This window comes from Microcebus murinus, chromosome X, assembly GCF_040939455.1.
Source record: "Microcebus murinus isolate Inina chromosome X, M.murinus_Inina_mat1.0, whole genome shotgun sequence".
NCBI classification, from domain to species: domain Eukaryota; kingdom Metazoa; phylum Chordata; class Mammalia; order Primates; family Cheirogaleidae; genus Microcebus; species Microcebus murinus.
In genome coordinates, this window is record NC_134136.1 from 6,367,970 (window position 1) to 6,386,827 (window position 18,858).

Sequence of the window (18,858 nt, forward strand, 5' to 3'; positions counted from 1 at the left end):
GAATACATACCTTGAACCACAACATCTGGCTTTGGTACAGTGGAAAACCTACGATTCAGGGGATCAATTTCTCCAGGAGCTAAAAATCCCTAAAGAAAAACCATAAAAAGATGGATTATTCAGGCAGGATAATATAAGAGGTGATAGATCACCATTGTTTTTTGTAATTGAGTAATATTCCATAGTATACATATACCAAATTTTATTAATCCATGCATGTACTGAAGGGCAGCTTGAGTTGTTTCCACATCTTTGCAATTGTGAATTGTGCTGTCACAAACATTTGAGTGCAGATGTCTTAATAGATATCACAAGAATGGAATAAGCACCATATGTACTCACCATCAAGTTGGTACTAACTGATCAACACTAAGACGTTCACATGGCAGTAATATTCCTTGGGTGTCAGTCAGGTGGGAGTGTGGGTTGGTAAACTCACAACTAATGGATGTGGTGCATGCTGTATGGGGGAAGGGCATGCCACTAACTCTTGGTTGGGCGAGGCAAAGTCATTACTTATAACCAAAATGTTTGTACCCCATAATATCTTGAAATAAAAAAAATAAAAATAATAAAAAAGATGGATTGTTAAGACTCAGAAAAACAAAATAAAACAAAACCTAATGTTTGAGAAGAAACAGCATTCCTATGCCCATAGCCCTATACCATAATATTTGAGAGGCAGGTATAGAAAGGAAACAAATACCTTCACTGTATAAAAGTGTTTGAACTCTGTGAATTCACATCCAAATTATTTTTATCTGAAGATAATTTCTATTGGCAGCCACAAATTCCTTTTTTAGAAATAGGTGAAGTATAAATAAATAAAGTTTTCTAGTTATTCTTCTATCTTTTCTGGATATATTAATACATATGATTAGATGATCAGACCTCAATGTTTATCAGTAATTTAAGCCATTAGTCCTGCTGTTTTCTCATTTGTTGATGTGTTTGCTGTGCCTTCTGCTCAGCAGAAATCTTTTTTTTTTGTTTTTTTTGCAAAATATTACAGGTCTCATTGTCACCACTGCAATACATGTACTGTGATGAAAGCATAACCTGTGTCAATTTAGTCACATTTACAATTTTTGGACACTATGATCAACAGTGTCCATTCTCATCTAGAATGAAGCTTTTCAGCAGAAATCGTTTGACTTGAGTTTCTGTTCTTTATGAATATCTTTAAGAATATCTTTTCTCAATGCATTTAATTTATTCTATTGAATGAGAAAGTTACCAGGTAAGGATTATTTTAAACACAATGTTCTGTCCATTATTGCTAGGTTCATTTAGTAATATCAACTAAAGATAATCAAACATCTGCAGCCATAAGGAGAAAAAAAACAAAGAACAAAGCAGCTGCAGAAAATCAATGATCATATATAACAGGTCAAAGAGTCTGGCTCAGAAAGGATAGCTAAGTCCCACTTTCAATCCTCTAGGAGCTAGGTTATATCTTATCAAAATAACCTACACTGGGGAAACAGATTTGCCGGCAAATCTGAAAAACTTTTGAGAAAAAGAACCTTTCTGTTTAAGCTCAAAATGTCACAAAGAAGCTGGACACCAAGTCAGAAATTCCCCAGTGCTTCATTAAGAGCCATCTCAACAGAATTTAATATAAGGATCATTTAGAGAACACTTGAACAAACAAACAAACAAACAAAAAATGCCCAAACAAACAAACAAAACCATGATGTTCCTAATCACTTCTCATGGCACCTAAAATTACCAGTTAATTCAATTAAAGAATGAATCATTATGTTTCTTGGAAAGGTTAGTATTTAATCCATTATCAGTAATTAACTAGCTAAGCACAATTGCATTCAACACCACGCAAGGCATTGAAGAGAGTTTTGAAAGGGAATGATCTGGGGCCTGATTCCTGAGCAGCTCCAAGTACACTGCCAAAGTAGGGAGTCCCAGGCAGCATGAGGGACATAGTTGCAGAGGGCAAAGGACTTTTGTCGAGGGTTGGCCATGCTCCCCACTCTGACGACCTATAGGAAAAACTATAATTAAGGCAAAGTGCAAAAGGCAAAAGACATCCTTCAGCTTTAATGAGCATCTCGTGAATCTGATTATTATGGTGACTAAGGGAGAAAAAAAGTGGGATAGCCTTTAAGTTTCCCCTTACCTCTGCCATCAAGCTTCCTAAAATGTATAGAGACTGACCCCACATATGAGGCAACTTCCCCATGGGGACTCGGTCCACAGTGTGAGGATTTTGATATTCTTCATCAACCTAAAAGAAAAGATGAAGAGGCCAGATGAGGAGTAATAGAAGGCTTAAGATACTAGATAATAAAAAGGCTGAGTCTGGATTGTGATTCGTATTCCATATGTAATGCACTGAAAAGTCAAGCACTATAACTATAGTCTAGGGCAGTGCTCCTCAGACTGTTAGGTGCATACACATCACCTGAGGATCTAGTTAAAATGCAGATTCTGATTGAGTAGGTATGAAGTAAGGCCTGAAACCTATTTCTAACAAGCTCTAACGCTGCTAATGTTGCTAAGAGCTTATTATAGCCATCCCCACAAGAAAGGAAGACTGTATCTCTCCCATATCTAATGATCTTTTGCAATGGAGAAAAGGAACAATGGTACACCCAACTGTCATTTTGGGAAAATGAGGACAGGACATGCTTAATTTTCCAAATTTGATCTATTTAAATAATCCTGGATTGCTGGCCTCAAAGCAGAGAGCACCAAATCCTGAGAGCTCACACAGAACATCACTCTAGTTCTACCTACTGATCTCTACATCATTCTCAAAATTACATTTTGGTCTTTTCCTTGTCTTGCTGTGCAACAGTGCCATAACTGAGGCTGCTTTAGAATTTATTTTTTTTTTTATTTTTTTTTTTTGAGACAGAGTCTCACTTTGTTGCCCAGGCTAGAGTGAGTGCCGTGGCGTCAGCATAGCTCACAGCAACCTCAAACTCCTGGGCTCAGGTGATCCTCCTGTCTCAGCCTCCCAAGTAGCTGGGACTACAGGCATGCGCCACCATGCCCGGCTAATTTTTTGTATATATATTTTTAGTTGTCCAATTAATTTCTTTCTATTTTTAGTAGAGACGGGGTCTTGCTCAGGCTGGTTTTGAACTCCTGACCTCGAGCAATCCGCCCGCCTCAGCCTCCCAGAGTGCTAGCATTACAGGCGTGAGCCACCGCGCCCAGCCTAGAATTTATTTTTAAAGGAAAAAAAATCATATTTCTGTTTTCTTATACATAAAGACAACATTAAAATCAGAAGATTAAAAATTATTTGACTCAAATGAGGCAGTCCTATCAAGGTATTGCTCCTCTTCTATCAGCTATATGTTATAGCACTGTCCAACTCACCCTGTCAGGAGGAACACTGTACAGCTCTGGCAGAAGTGGTACTCCATTTTTGCCCTTGATGAGGACTGCTTCCAGAGCCTCTCTATACTCTTGAACCTACAGATCAAAGAAAGGCAGGAAAAAAAAACTTATAGAAAGTTCCCTTGGGGACCTAGGAGAAGTTTGTGGCCAAAGAAGGTCCTATTGCAAAGAAGCTTATTCATCTAGTAAAAGGGAAAGGAAAGGGAAATAGCATTTACTAAATGTTTGTTATAGGCCAAATGTTATGCTAGGAGTTTTGCATACTTTAATGCATTTAATTTTAATAACCTTCCCAGGAGGTTTGTGTAATTAAAGCCCTTTAACGGGGACATTAAGGCTCAAGGGGTTGTGAACTTGTGGAAGATCACAGAGCATGTACATGGTTGAGTCCAGAATATAGCCCAGTTCCTCCATAGGCCTGTTTTGATCCACTATGTAGACCTTAAGTAAAGCTTCTTGACTTTAGGATGTATTGGCTTTAAAACTGCATTCTTACCTGCTAAGTAGGTTTCTATTATGGTCAAGTTTATGTTCTTTGCTTAACAATTTGCTGAAGCTTAGCAATACATAAAATGTAAAAAATCAAAATCAAAACAAAACCATAATTTATGGTGGAAAAATATACAGTCAGTTCTGCTATAACACTTGTTTTAAAAACACAAGTTTGTTCCAGTACATTTGATATATTAGGGAAAACTTGAGTATAACATGAATTTTACGTTTGTACAATTTCATACTGAGAATGTACTCAGCTGAATTGAGCCATGTAAGAATACACAAAACATACACACATGCATACATCTCAGGAGGACAATGAAACATAGCCATCCACATCTGTTGTTACAACTTTCTGTCCAATTTCAGATAATGCTCATTTCACCACTTCATAACTCACAAGCTGCAACCTTCTGATAGCCACGCTGGCTACACAGCTATGTGCTTTTTTAAATTTCTCCTCTCTTTCCTCTCAGCCTGTCTTTTTATTTTTCCTCTCTGCTCTATGTCTTTTTCCCCTCTATTTTTCTCTCACTTTTTTCCCCTTCTCTTTTGTTCTTTTCCTCTTGCACACAGGGTGGCAGGCATGAGAGCCAGGTGGATCAGCTGGTGGGAACATGCGCATACACTTCCACAAGCAAAATTCAGGATTTTTTTCAAGGTAAAAGAACCATAACTCTATCCAGGAAAATACAAGAGGTGCAGGAACCCATTCTACTAAATGAAGTATCCCAAGAATGGAAAAATAAGCACCACATGTACTCACCAGCAAATTGGTTTCACTGATCAACACCTAAGTGCACATATAGGAATAACATTTATTGGGCATCAGGCAGGTGGGATGGGGGAGGAGGGGATGGGTATATATATACATAATGAGTGCGATGCGTACCGTCTGGGGGATGGACACACTCGAAGCTCTGACTTGGGGGGTGGGGGAATGGGGGGTAAGGGCAATATACGTAACCTAAACATTTATACCCCCATAATATGCTGAAATAAAAAAAATATAGAGAAGAGAAAAAAAGAACTATAACTATTGTGGTATTTATGCATTTATTAACTACTTAACATATAAAGCTGTGATACTGTTTTTATTAGGTTCCTGTCATTCTGTATGTGTTACCTTTTACGTGCTGTGCCCCTTACCCCATTTTCCCATAAGCTCTGAAATTTTTATTTCTTAAATATGCATAGCATGGTGATTTTTTTTCACTCCCCACCCCCTTTCTCTGCATGGTGATTTTTAAAGAATATATGTCTCATTGTAACAGACCTGACTGTATCTTGCATTTATAACATGTTTTTATCTGTGAAATTTAAAGAACTAAAGGGATATCCTCTTCAATAGCAGATAAAAACTATTTTTATCTTATGTATAGAGAAACTTGCGCTACTCAATGGTCAGGAGTGAAGCAAAAAAAAAAAAAAAAAAAAAAAAAAAAAAAAAAAGAAGAAGAAGACGACGACTACGAAGAAGAAAGAATCCAGGTCTTCTAACTCTTAACTTAGTACCCTCAGCTACTAGTCTCTAAGAGACAACTCTATCTCTTCCCTAACAGGAAGACTTCCATTTGGACACAGGGTTGATATAGCCATTAACTGAAAGAAGACAAAACAAGAACATCCTGCTGAAAAACACTCCCTAGATCATTACCTGTTCTGCATTGCCACTGAAGATCCCATCTAGGATAAAGTATGTCCAGAACAATGGCCATTCACACTCAATGTTTTCAAATAGTTTCAGCTCAGCTGGTTCATAGTACAGACGATTGGGATCCTGATAAAAACACAATAAACAAAGTCTGTCTTATCACTCAGATGTTAGATGTACATCTTTAGTTCAGAAGTATTATAATATGGCCTTTCACTACTGATAGTTTATTTCAGAGAAGGTGGTCAGGAAGGCAGAGCATGTACATATTTCCCTCACTTCACAAATACTCTATCAAGTGACTTCTAAATAGCAGAATTGGGATAATAATGACATCACAAGAGGGTGTGTGAAGAAGGAAGATTGGACTGCAATAAAGTCGAGTTTGGTTTCATACCTGTTAAGATTGAGGTAGTAGTAGGACATACAGATAGAAATGTTTAGAAGGACAGCTTCTAAACATGAGGGTTTGGGAATCATCTTCATAGAGGTACATATGAAATCAAAGTTATAGATGAGGTTTGTGAAATATTACTATATAAAATGAGCAAACTGCCCAAGAATGGAATCTTGGTAATCCTTAGAATGCTACGGGGGAAGTACAGAAAGAGAAGATTCAGGATAGTGTAGTGTTGTAGAAATTAAAATAGGAAAAAAATTTCAAGAAAACTTAAGGGTAGGTAACAGCGATGTACTACAAAGAAGTCAAGGAGAATAAGGATTGAGAAAAGGCTATTGGATTGGTCATCTAGGAGCTTATGATAATGTTTTAGAGCATAATTTTAGTAGATTGGTAGGGGCAGAAGTCAAATTCAGGGCTAAAGAATGAAGTGGAAGAGAGGAAATAGACCAGAAGAATTTGAGCTTGATGATTAAAAATACCATAATGGCTCTTGATTAGCATACCTAAGCCTTAAACATCTGCATTACCAATGAAAGTACTTCATATTGACCATTCAATCCCTTTAATAATACTTAATTTCCCCACTGATATTTCCAAGAACTTTTGACCAGTAGAACAAAAGTAACTTACATTTTCAAGCTTAAGTACTGTTTAGAATTAACCAACTGCAAAAGATGGAAGAGAAAGATCTACTGATGGAAATATTTTTCCCTTTGTAATTATTAAGTACTTGGAGATACTATGAGACAATGCAAATACTGTTTCTGCTTAATCTTTCACCCACTGATTTTAGCATCCATCAGTAGTTCTTTCCTGAAGCTAACCAACTGCAAGAGGTGGAAGGACTGTACCTTCCTTCATTTTACTTACTCCAGAAAGGCCTACAAATTGAGAATTTGGCAGCCAGGCCCAACAAATATAGCAAACATCAGTTATTATTATCCTATTTAGTGATCTATATAAGTACCATCAATGAGTTTAAGTATTTTCTTTGAATGAGGCTGCAGATAGCAGTGACCATTCTACCTTGGGTTCATTTTAGAGAAAAGAAACTTACCTCTTTAGGAGTTTTATATCCATCTCTTAGAAAGCGACAGCAACCATAACGACCCTGGTAATGCAGAGAATAAAGGTCAGAAGCTTGTACACTGGTACAGCCATGTAATTAATCAGACATACATCCTTGCAACATCTACATTTACCAACCTATCACCAATAAAGATGCAATACCTAAAAACAAAGCAAAAAAACCTGAAATCATTCCAGCAGCATTAACTGATTTCAGCAATGTAATTTCAAGTGGAGGCTAAGCTACAGGCGCTTCCCTAGCACAGTGTTCCTAAAAGCATCCTCTCTATGGCTGTCCACCATAAGGTTAAGTCTGTGACAGCCTAATTACTAATCTATGTGGTCCTGCTCATAAGACACACATAGTTCATAAGATACCATAGGCTTTTTTTTTTTTTAAAAAAAAGCACATATTTAAAAATTTTTGATATAATTTTAAATTTACAGAAGAGGGACAAAACCAATAGAGAGTCCCAGATACCCATCAACCACTATCACCTTACATTAACATCTTATACAACCATAGGACATTTACCAAAACTAAAAAAATTGACCTTGGTAAAATACCATTAATGAAAGCACATGACTTATTTGGAGTTCACCAGTTGTCCTTTTTTCTGTTCCAGGACCCAATTCTGAATCCCACATTGCGCTTAGTCATCATGTCTTCTTAGTCTCCTCTAATCCATGACAGTTCCTCAGAACACTTTTGAAGAGTGTTCATCAGTTATTTTATAGAATGTCCTTCAATTTGGTTTCATGTGATGTTTTCTCTTGATGAGACTGAGGCATATTGGGAAGGGTACCACAAAGGTAAAGTACCCTTCTCAGTGTATTGTATGAGAAGGTACATGATGTCACTATGTTCTATTGCTGGTGATGTTAACTCTGTTCACTTGGTTAAGGTGGTGTCTGCTGAATTTATTCACTGTAATTTTCCCCTTGTAACTATTAAATATTTGAGGGGAGACACTTTGAGACTATGAAAATATCCTTTTTCAGCTTAAATTTTCATCCACTGATTTTAACATCCATCAATAGATCTCTCCTGAAACAATTATTATTGTGGTGTTGTCTAATGGTAACTTTGTATTTCCTTCATTTCTTCAACATTTATTAATTGAAATTCTCCTATAAGGAAGATTTGTCTCTTCTCTATTTATTCATTTTTTTATTTATTCATTTTTTAGTTATTCATTTTTTAGTTATTCATTTAAACCAGTATAGACTCATGGATATTTCATTTATTCTTTGGGTTATAATCCAATACTATGATAGTTATTTTGTTGCTCAAATTGTTCCTGCTTTGGCCATCAGGAGCACTTTCCAGTTCGTTCTTGTGTCTCTCTGACATGTTTCATCCTTTTCTGAGTACCTCTTTACTTTCTGGGACCATAAGAAACTCCAGGCTCCTTTTGCATCTTTCCTGCCCCAGTCCTAAGTCAACCCACTTCTCCAAGGAGCCTCATTTTATTGACAATGATATTTAGAAATCAAAATGTGGACACTAGGTGTGCTCATTGTCTCTGGGCCCTTTCAGTAGACAAAGTTAGGAAACACATGTAAGTAGACACATAACCCTATATTAAACATGTTCATACTGATCCCACCTGCTCCAATTCAGCATCATAAGGTTCATTCTGTTCTCTATTTGTAACATTTCTTCAACAGTGAGAAAACCTTTATCTACTATGTTTACTGTATATTACTTATTAGCTCAACCCTATAAAGTAGTTTCAGAATTGCTAACCCATATTCCTTTGAGAAACAAATTTATCAACTATCGCAGAGGTTGGCAAACTTTTTCTTAAAGGGCCAGATAGTAAATATTCTAGGTTTTGCAGGTCATATGATCTCTGTTTCAACTACTCACCTCTGCTGCTGTACTTTGAAAGCAGCCATAGACAATATGTAAACATGGCATGGCTGTGTTCTAATAAAATTTTACTTATAAAAACAGATGACTAGCCCATAGGTGGTAGTATGCTGACCCCTGAATTAGAATACAGTGTTTGTATACAAATATTTTTGTCTGTAGGCTTATAGTATCCAGTCAAACACTGTTTTCCAAGACTTAGGTACACTTTTCAGTGCGGTTATGTATTCTTTGTAATATAATTAAACTCATTTTTCAGTTTGCATTCCATTTTTGTTGACATACTCTGGTCGATTTGTTAAATTTACTTTTTGTGGCATATAATTCCTTGAGTTTTGACAAACATATAGAGTCATATATCCACCAGCACAGGTCCATAGAAAACCATTCCATCACCCTCAAAATTCTCCAGTGCTAAGCCCAGCAATTTGGGTGGCTGAGGCAGGAGGATCACTTGAGCCTAGGAGTTCGAGACCAGCCTGAGCAACATAGCAAGAACTTATATCTATAAAAAAAAAAAATCTTAAAACAATGAACTGGGTGTGGTGGTGCACACCTGTAGTCTCAGCTACTCAGGAGGCTAAGGCAGGAAGATTGCTTGAACCCAAGAATTTGAGGTTGCAGTGAGCTATGATGCCACCACTGCACTCTATCCCAGACAATGGAGTAAGAGCCTGTTTCAACAAAAATTTTAAAATAATTAAAAAATATAAAGAATCATCTATCAAGCAAAATGGCCGACTAGAGGTGTCTGGTGCTTGTCTTTCCCACACAAAAGGACCAAAACAACAAAGGAACAATTAAAATTTGGCTGGAGTGTCTCAAGGAGAGTGCTGGGATGCAGCAAGGGACTGATGAAATACCTGTGAAGCCCAGAAACCCAGGATAGCAGCATAGAGAGGGAAGCAAGGTACCCTGTATCTGCTGCCCAGTGTCCCCTGTTGGGATTGGCTTGGCGCCAGGAAGGGCTTCCCCTTGCAGGGAAAATGTAAGCAGAAGGTCTCCAGTATCCCCCATTGCCACCACAGACATCTGCAGTCCTTGCTACAAGAGAATCCCATAGTCTTCATAAGCACTGAGCCCAGTTTGGGCAACTGCCCAGAATTCATGTTACTGTATTACTCCACAGTAGGAACACCTGCTGTGCATTCCCCATCCTTTATGGTCCAAGCTGCTATAGCACAGCACCATTTTGAAACTGAAATGACTGCTGGGGCCAGTAGCCATTGTACCTCTCTAGCCTTGGGTTTTGTCATCATTTCACCAACCCCACACAGGTGACTGTAATGTCATGACCTTGGCTGCTTGGAGCCCGGCCCCAGGAATAGCTGTGATTCTGGTTCTGCACAGTGGGGAAACCAACCTTGGGACAGCCAAAACAAACAGGCTGATGGACCCACCCCTGGTGAGCTCCCCCTATAGAGACCCCAGCCAGAGAAACAGCCCAGTGGACCTGCTCCTGGCAAGCTAGTCCCCTAGGCCTGCACCTCCAGCCAGAGAAACAGCCCAGCATCCTGCCCCTGGTGAGCCAGTCCCTGAGCCAGCTGACCTGCATGCATGTGCCCCTGGCTGGAAAAACAGTCCAGTAGCACATGCCTCAAGCCTGAGAACCAATCTGTTGCACTTACCACTGGCAAAGCAGCACTAGTGCAGCCACAAACTCTCACAACCGAGGCCACGGAGGCACTCGCAAATGTCACTAATGTGGATTCCAGCTGAAGAAAACTGCATAGGGACTACACTATTGTCCACTCAGAACCAAAGCCAATGTGCTTACAGAAACCAATACCCTAGGACCCATCTCCAGGAAAAAGTCTTTCCCTATGAAAGCAACTTCATATATTGGAAGAGTTGCCTGTTCCACCAGATGTGCAGAATATCAATGCAGGGACAACAAACAGGAAAAGCAACATGAAACTTCCAAAGGAACATAATAATTCCCTATCGACAGACCTTGAAGACAAGGAAATGTGTGAAATGCCAGAAAAGAAATTCAAAATAATGATCTTAAGGAAATTCAGCAAGATACAAAAGAATACAGATAAACAATTCCATAAAATCAGAAAAACAATTCATGACCTGAATAAGAAATTAAACAAAGAGAGGTATGATTAAAAAACATACAGAAATCTTGGAGCTCAAGAATTCAATGAATAAAACAAAAAATACAATTAAGAGACAACTATATGCCAACAAGTTGGAAAACCCAGAGAAAATGGATAAACTCCTGGACACATACAACCTACCAAAACTGAATCAAGAAGAAATAGAAAACTTGAACAGAACAAAAATAAATAATGAGATTATATCAGTAATAAAAAGTCCCTCAATGAAGGAAACTTTAGGACCAGATGGCTTCACTGCTGAATTCTAGCAAACTTTAAAAGAAAGACTAATACCAATTCTTCTCAAACTGTTTCAATAAACTGAAGGGAAGGAAATTCTTCCAAACTCATTCTACAAGGCCAGCATTACTTTGATACCAAAATCAGATGAGGACACAACAAGAAAAGAAACCACAGACCAAGATCCTTGATGAATGTATTAATAAATGCAAAAATCCTCAACAAAATGCCAGCAAATCAAATCCAACAGTATATCAAAAATATTATACACCATGGTCAAGTGGGATCAAATCAGTGCCTTGTTTCTTTTTATTGGTGATTAGTATTCCACTGTATGGATGTAATGTAATTTGTTTATCCCTTCCTCTATTGAAGGTCATTTCCAGTTTTGGGAAGTTACAAATGAAGCTGCTAGAAACATTTGAGTACAGATATTTTTGTGAGCATAAGTTTTCATATATGTAGGGTAGATTTTTAGGAGGTGAGATTGTTGGCTCATAGGATGAGTATATGTTTAAACTTATAAGAAACTGTCAAACATTTTTTCTGAGTGGATATACCTACACTCCCACCAGCAATGGCTATAGAAGCTTTAACAGCCTTATAAAGAAACTACTTATAAAAGGACAACTCAGAAAAATTAAAAGTTTCTTGAAATCACAGATACAGATAATACTCTAGGTCCTCAAAGTCACTAATTTCTCTTTAACGTCACAGCCTTAAAGAAAAGAAAGGCACATATGGACATACCTGAAGCTTGGTGATGATTTCCTGTTTTGTGAGCTCCACCAACTGGCTATCTTCTATTGCAAAGGCTGGGAAGGAAACCACTGAAAGTAGACTAGCATCAACCTCTTTGGATGTTGAAGCACGGGGCAGTAGTGAATTAAGGATAGACTAAGAGAAAGGAAGTTAAATGTTGCACATTAATAAATACTTTGGCAATGTAAAACCAACAGCTTTGGTTTCAAAAGATTTATGTGGAAGAGCATCATTCAGAAGAAACCCTGAACGTTATTCAATAGTGAGCACTTGGAAAAATAGCTGTTTCTGTAAGTCATCCTATGTCTTAGTCCTGCTCTCAGTGTTTCCCCATCCTGATTCTTAACCAGCTGCCCATGGATAAAGAATATTCTAATGCTATTACCCTACTCATAGCCCTACTGCTTCATTAGCAACTATTTAAGAATAAAGTTAAGAAAAATGTAGCTGCTAAGAAGCAGGATAGGGAAGGAAGGCTCAGATCCTGTATCTCTGAAATATATTTTGCCCTGGAAAATTTTGTGTTTTTAAAATTGAAAGGTGATTTTATATTTAGGAGGACACCATGCATACCTAATCAGGATTTGAGGAAAAGAAGAAAATTCCTCATGCCAACAAGAAGGACCTAAATCTTTCAATACAGAGAGTAAGCCTACACAAAACTGAAGACTTAAATAATCTAATCTCCAAATATCTAACCCTAGAGCCAACCAGGAACAAGAGAACATTTCAGAGCCATTATCAAAACCCCTCAGAATCTATTGTCTCTTATTCTCTTTGCATATTTAGAAAAGAAAATACTCAGGAAGAGAGACCCTTAATATGACAGCAGTGGATAATTTAAAATACTATGGTGGGATCCCTTTATAACCTTGTGTGAGAGAATGGGACTCTGATCTACTTTATAGCCCATGTTGTATCAGGCTTATCTCAGTATAGGATGCTTGATAAAGACATTTTTTGACACATGGTAATAAATTAGATTATGTAATCTCAATCAGCTCTCCTTAATCGAAAGCTCATGCTAAGTCTGAGTCTCAGCAAGAATAAAATTTGCTATTTCCATTTTCCACAATCCCTTACCTGGCAGTGTTGCACTTCATCAGCCAGAACATGGATAACTGATTGGGGCCCACCTTTCACACCAAATAGGTCCAGTTCATCTAATGCTTCTAGGGCTGCCTATGAGGAACAAAGAATAAAAGGCCAACTTCTGCATTAGAAAGATATGTATTTCTTTTTACTATACCCCAGTATTTTATTAATGTACACAATGTTACTTTTGAATATGTTTGACAAAACAGAAAATACAGTAAAATTCTTTATTCTCAGTGACTTCTGAGCTTTTCTTTGCCTTCCATATTGTCCTAGTGAAAGTGAAGATAGGGTGTTTAGCACTACCTCAAGTCAAACATCACACTTTAAAAAACATGACAGATGAATTTATGGTAAATCATTCCTTTGGCAGAGGAACTCCAAATAAGACACCAGCACATAAGAAATGCTGGAAGTTGTGTGGCTATAAGATAGGTATTGCCACATAGCTGAGTTTCCATAGAGAATTGAATGCCTTAGAAAAATATTATATTTGACTTAAAGATGAAAGTTACTAGTCACCAAGGCAAAGGAGGAGTTTATATGTTTTTTTAAAATATTCAATACATTTTTACTGACTTATAGTCACTTAGCTATGCAACAGATCTCAACACTTACTCCTCCTATCTGAAATTTGTACCCTTTGATAAACAACTCCCCATTCTTTCCCTTCCTCTACCCCCCAGCCTCTGGTAACCATCATTGTACTTTCTACTTCCATGAGTTTGACATTTTTAGATTCTAAATATAAGTGAGATCATAATGTTTTCTTTTTTTTTCCAATATATATATATTTTTTATTTTGGCATATTATCGGGGTACAGAATTTAAGGTTTCAATAAATGCCCTTTCCCCCCTCCCCCCACAAGTCTGAGTCTCCAGCATGACCATCCCCCAAGATGGTGCTTATCTCTCTCATTATGTATGTATATACCCGCCCCCCTCCCCCCCACTTGCCCAATACCCTATTACTGTAGTATCTATGTGTCCACTTAGGTGCTGCTCAGTTAATACCAGTTTGCTGGTGAGTATATGTGGTGCTTGTTTTTCCATTCTTGGGATATATAATGTTTTCTTAAAAAATAGAATTTATTGGCTGGGCACAATGGCTCACACCTGTAATCCTAGCACTTTGGGAGGCCAAGGTGGTAGAATTGCTTGAGGCCAGGAGCTCAAGACCAGCCTGGGCAACATAGTGAGACCCCATCTCTACAAATTTTTTTTTTTATTTCAGCATATTATAGGGGTACAGATTTTAAGGTTTCAATAAATGCCCTTTCCTCCCCTCCCCCCACAAGTCTGAGTTTCCAGCATGACCATCCCTCAGATGGTGCACATGTCACTCATTATGTATGTATATACCTGCCCCCCTCTCTCCTCCCCCCTCCCCAATACCCTATTACTGTAGTACCTATGTGTCCACTTAGGTGCTACTCAGTTAATACCAGTTTGTTGGTGAGTATATGTGGTGCTTGTTTTTCCATTCTTGGGATACTTCACTTAATAGTATGGGTTCCAGCTCTAACCAGGAATATATAAGATGTGCTATATCACCGTTGTTTCTTAGAGCTGAATAGTACTCCATGGTATACATATACCACATTTTTTTAATCCATTCTTGGATTGATGGGCACTTGGGCTGTTTCCACAGCCTTGCAATTATGAATTGTGCTGCTATAAACATTCGAGTGCAGGTGTCTTTTTTGTAGAGTGTCATTGGATCTTTTGGGTAGGTGCCCAGCAATGGGATTGCTGGATCAAATGGTAGATTCACTTGTATCGCTTTAAGGTATCCCCATATTGCTTTCCACAGAGGTTGAACTAGTTTGCAGTCCCACCAGCAGTGTAGGAGTGTTCCTCTCTCTCCACATCCACGCCAGCATTTATTATTTGGAGACTTTTTGATAAAGGCCATTCTCACTGGAGTTAAGTGATATCTCATTGTAGTTTTGATTTGCATTTCCCTGATGATTAGAGATGATGAGCATTTTTTCATATGTTTGTTGGCTATTCTTCTGTCTTCTTTAGAAAAGTTTCTGTTCAAGTCCTTTGCCCACTTTTTAATAGGGTTATTTGATTTTTTCTTACTGATTTTCATGAGTTCTCTACAAATATTTTTTTAAAAATTGGCCGAATGTGGTGGCGTGTGCCTGTAGTCCTAGCTACTTGGGAGACTGAAGCAGGAGGATCACTTGAGCCCAGGAATTTGAAGCTGCAGTGAGCTATGATCATCCTACTGTACTCCAGCCTGGCCCACAGAGCAAGACCCAATCTCAAAGAAAAATAGAACTTATTTATTAATTTCTTGTTTTTTGAAATACATGTTTCTAAATATATATGTTTTTCTGATCATAAAAGTAAAATATATTCCTTATAGAATATTTTGAAAACATAGTAAAGTACAGAGATGGCAAAAATTACCCAAAACGACCACTGTTAACATTTTTGACATTAATCTTATTAGTTTTTTCTATGCATATTTGTATATAGTTGAGATCACATTTGGTATCCTACATTGTACAATTAATAATATAGCACAAGTATTTTCCCATACTACAAAAACTCTTTATTTTGGCATAATATTCTCTCATATGGCTATAATAAAGTATATTTAGCCATTTGCCAATTGTTGGAAATTTAGGTTCATTTTAATTTCGTGCTATTAGAAACAGAGTTTTGATACACATCTTTTGCTAAATTATAAATTCCTTGAGGTCAGGGACGTGTCTTCACCAATTTCTAGCACGCAGCATGGCATACAGTAGGCTCTCAATAAATGTTCTTAAACTAACAAAATAATTCTTTGTTTTCATTTGGAGTTATTTCATAAGCTTCAGCTTCTTAAAGTAGAATCACTGGGCCAAAGGGTATGAATAATTTTTAAGACATAATGCTAAATTGCTTTTCATGCAAGTTGTACTAATATAACTATCACTAGCAGTACCTTCCTTAATGCATGTATTATCTCAAATTTTTTTCCTAATTTGATAAAAATGATGTATCTGTTGCATTTACTTGCATTAAATTGCTAAGCAGGTTGAATATTATTTCAAATATTTATTAATTATCTACAGTTCCACAATTATGAAGCAGATCTGACCTAGTCTTGGGGGTAAAAGGCAGTTCTGGAAAGCTTTACTAAAGAAATGACATCAAAACTGAGACCTATAGGGTTGAAGTAGAAGTTGGCCAGGCACAAAATACTCACTAATTACCTTCTTAGTATTGTACCCCTTGTTCCCCCCAAACTCATGTCCTTCTCACATACAAATACATTCATTCCAACACCATAGCCCCAAAGTCTTAACTCATTCCAGCACCAAGAATAAAACTCAAAAGTCCAAAGCCTAATCTGTGAGCCTGAAAAATCAAAACAAGTTATCTACTTTCAAGAATCTCTGTCTCTGTCCCTGGGAAAGTTTCTGCCTGTGCCCTCAAGCTGTTGATACATTCTTTGAAATCTAGATGGAAGCTGTCATGCTTCCATACCTCTTGCATTCTGTGGGCCTGCAGAATCAACACCACATGTATGCCTCCAAGGTTGGCTTGTACCTTTTGGAACGGTGGCACAAGCTACATGTGTGGCTGCTTGAGCCACAGTGGGGGCAGCTGCCTAACAGCTGCACTGGAGTGCAGGGAGCAAAGTCTGGAGTAGTCCTGGGCAGCAAGCCCATGAAGAACACTTCAGGCTTGTCTCTTGAAACCATTCTGCTCTCCTAGGCCTCTGGGCCTGTGATGAGCAGGACAGTCCTGAAGATTTCTGAAATCTCTTTGAGGCCTTTCTTCCACTGTCTTGAGGAACAGCACCTGGTTCTTTTTTATCCATGGTAATCTCTTTAGCAAATGGTTGCGGGGCTACCCCCTACGTTTCCTCTCCAGAACACACTTTTTTTTTTTTTTTAATTTTATGTTTGTATACTTGTCTTTTTTTTTTTTCTTTTTTAATTTTTTTTTTATTTTGGCATATTATGGGGGTACAGATTTTAAGGTTTCAATAAATGCCCATTTCCCCCCCTCCCCCCAAAAGTCTGAGTCTCCATCATGACCATCCCCTAGATGGTGCACATCTCACTCATTATGTATGTATATACCCGCCCCCCTCCCCCCTCCCACCTCCCCAATACCCTATTACTGTAGCACCTATGTGTCCACTTAGGTGCTACTCAGTTAATACCAGTTTGCTGGAGAATATATCTGGTGCTTGTTTTTCCATTCTTGGGATACTTCACTTAGTAGTATGGGTTCCAGCTCTAACCAGGAAAATATAAGATGTGCTATATCACCATTGTTTCTTAGAGCTGAATAGTACTCCATGGTATACATATACCAGAACACACTTTTATCACTCTTTATGTGGCCAGGCTAAGACTTTTTCAAATCTTTCTGCTCCTCTTTCATTTTAATTATAAATTCTGCCTTTAAATTATTCCATTGTTTCTGAATGTCAGCATAAACAGCTAAAAGTAACCATGCAGCTCCTTCTATATTTTGCTTAGAAATATATTTCTTCTGCTAGACACCCTACTTCATCACTCTCGAGTCTGGCCTTCCACAAAGCCCTTAAGCATAGACACAGTTCAGCCAAGTTCTTTGTCAATTTATAATAAAGATGACCTTACTCTAGTTTCCAATATCTTGTTCCTTGGTTCCATCTGAAACCTCATTAGGATGGCCTTTAGTGTCCGTATTTTTATCAGCATTCTGGTCATGGCCAATTAACCAATCTCTAAGGAATTCCAAACTTTCCCTAGTGTTCTTGTGTTCTAAAGCCTCACCAGAATCTAAGCTTTTTCTAGCCTGCTCCTCCCAATTCTTCCAGCCTCTACCCATTACCCAGTTCCAAAGCCGCTTCTACATTTTCATGTGTTTGTCATCAGTAACATACCACTTCTCAGTACCAATTTTCTATTGTAGCCATTTTCTGTTGCTTATAACAGAATACCTGGGACTGGGTAATTTATAAAGAAAAGAAATTTATTTCTTATGGTTATGGAAGTTGAGAAGTCCAACACTGAGGGACTGCATCTAGTGAGGGCCTTCTTGCTGGTGGGGACTCTGCAGAGTCACGAGGCAGTGTGGGGCACCACGTGGTGAGGGGGCTGAGCATGTTAGCTCAGGTCTCTCTTCCTTTTCTCATAAAGCCACCAGTCCCATTCCCATGATAACATTAATCCATTAACCTATTAATCCAATAATCCATGAATGGATTAATTGATTCATGAAGGCTGAGCCCTCCTCACCCAGTCACCTCTTAAAGACCCAAGCACATAATACTGCTACATTGGGGATTAACTTTCAACATGAGTTTTGGAGGGGACAAACATTTAAACCATAGCAATTACAAAGGGAAAAACAGCAAATTTACAGTGGAGAAACCTGGCAGATACCACCTTAATGAAGTGATAAAAGATAACATCAACCGTAATGAGACAAATTCGTATCATGTGTTTCCTGATGCACATGGCTGAGGACACAGCATCACCTCTGTGATAATCTTGCCAAAATCACAGCCTGAATTTAATCATGAGGAAATGTTACATGAAATAAAAATTGAGGGACATTCTATGAAATAACTGGCCTGTACTGTTATTCTTTGAAATCTAGGTGGAAGCTGTCATGCTTCCATACCTCTTGCATTCTGTGGGCCTGAAGAATCAACACCACATGTATGCCTCCAAGGTTGGCTTGTACCTTTTGGAACGGTGGCACAAGCTACATGTGTGGCTGCTTGAGCCACAGCGGGGGCAGCTGTGGCTTGTACTGTTAAAAAATGTCAAGGTCATGAAAGATA

At 38.1% G+C, this 18,858-nt stretch overlaps 1 protein-coding gene and 1 non-coding gene across 3 annotated transcripts in view; both read right to left on the reverse strand.

The window, feature by feature from the left end:
- PHKA1 (phosphorylase kinase regulatory subunit alpha 1) overlaps window positions 1-18,858 on the reverse strand; it is a 121,268-nt gene that overhangs the window by 68,834 nt on the left and 33,576 nt on the right. For both annotated transcript variants that reach the window (XM_012784356.3, XM_012784358.3), the window contains exons 7-13: window positions 13,056-13,154; window positions 11,961-12,107; window positions 6,979-7,032; window positions 5,522-5,644; window positions 3,349-3,444; window positions 2,138-2,245; window positions 11-89 (exon numbers count right to left, since the gene is read on the reverse strand). In XM_012784356.3, coding sequence (XP_012639810.1) covers window positions 11-89; window positions 2,138-2,245; window positions 3,349-3,444; window positions 5,522-5,644; window positions 6,979-7,032; window positions 11,961-12,107; window positions 13,056-13,154 — 706 coding nt within the window. The remainder of the gene's footprint in view (window positions 1-10; window positions 90-2,137; window positions 2,246-3,348; window positions 3,445-5,521; window positions 5,645-6,978; window positions 7,033-11,960; window positions 12,108-13,055; window positions 13,155-18,858) is intronic.
- On the reverse strand, window positions 1,002-1,134 carry LOC142866115 (small nucleolar RNA SNORA1). Its single transcript, XR_012916175.1, has one exon. It is a non-coding gene; the product is annotated as a small nucleolar RNA SNORA1 (small nucleolar RNA).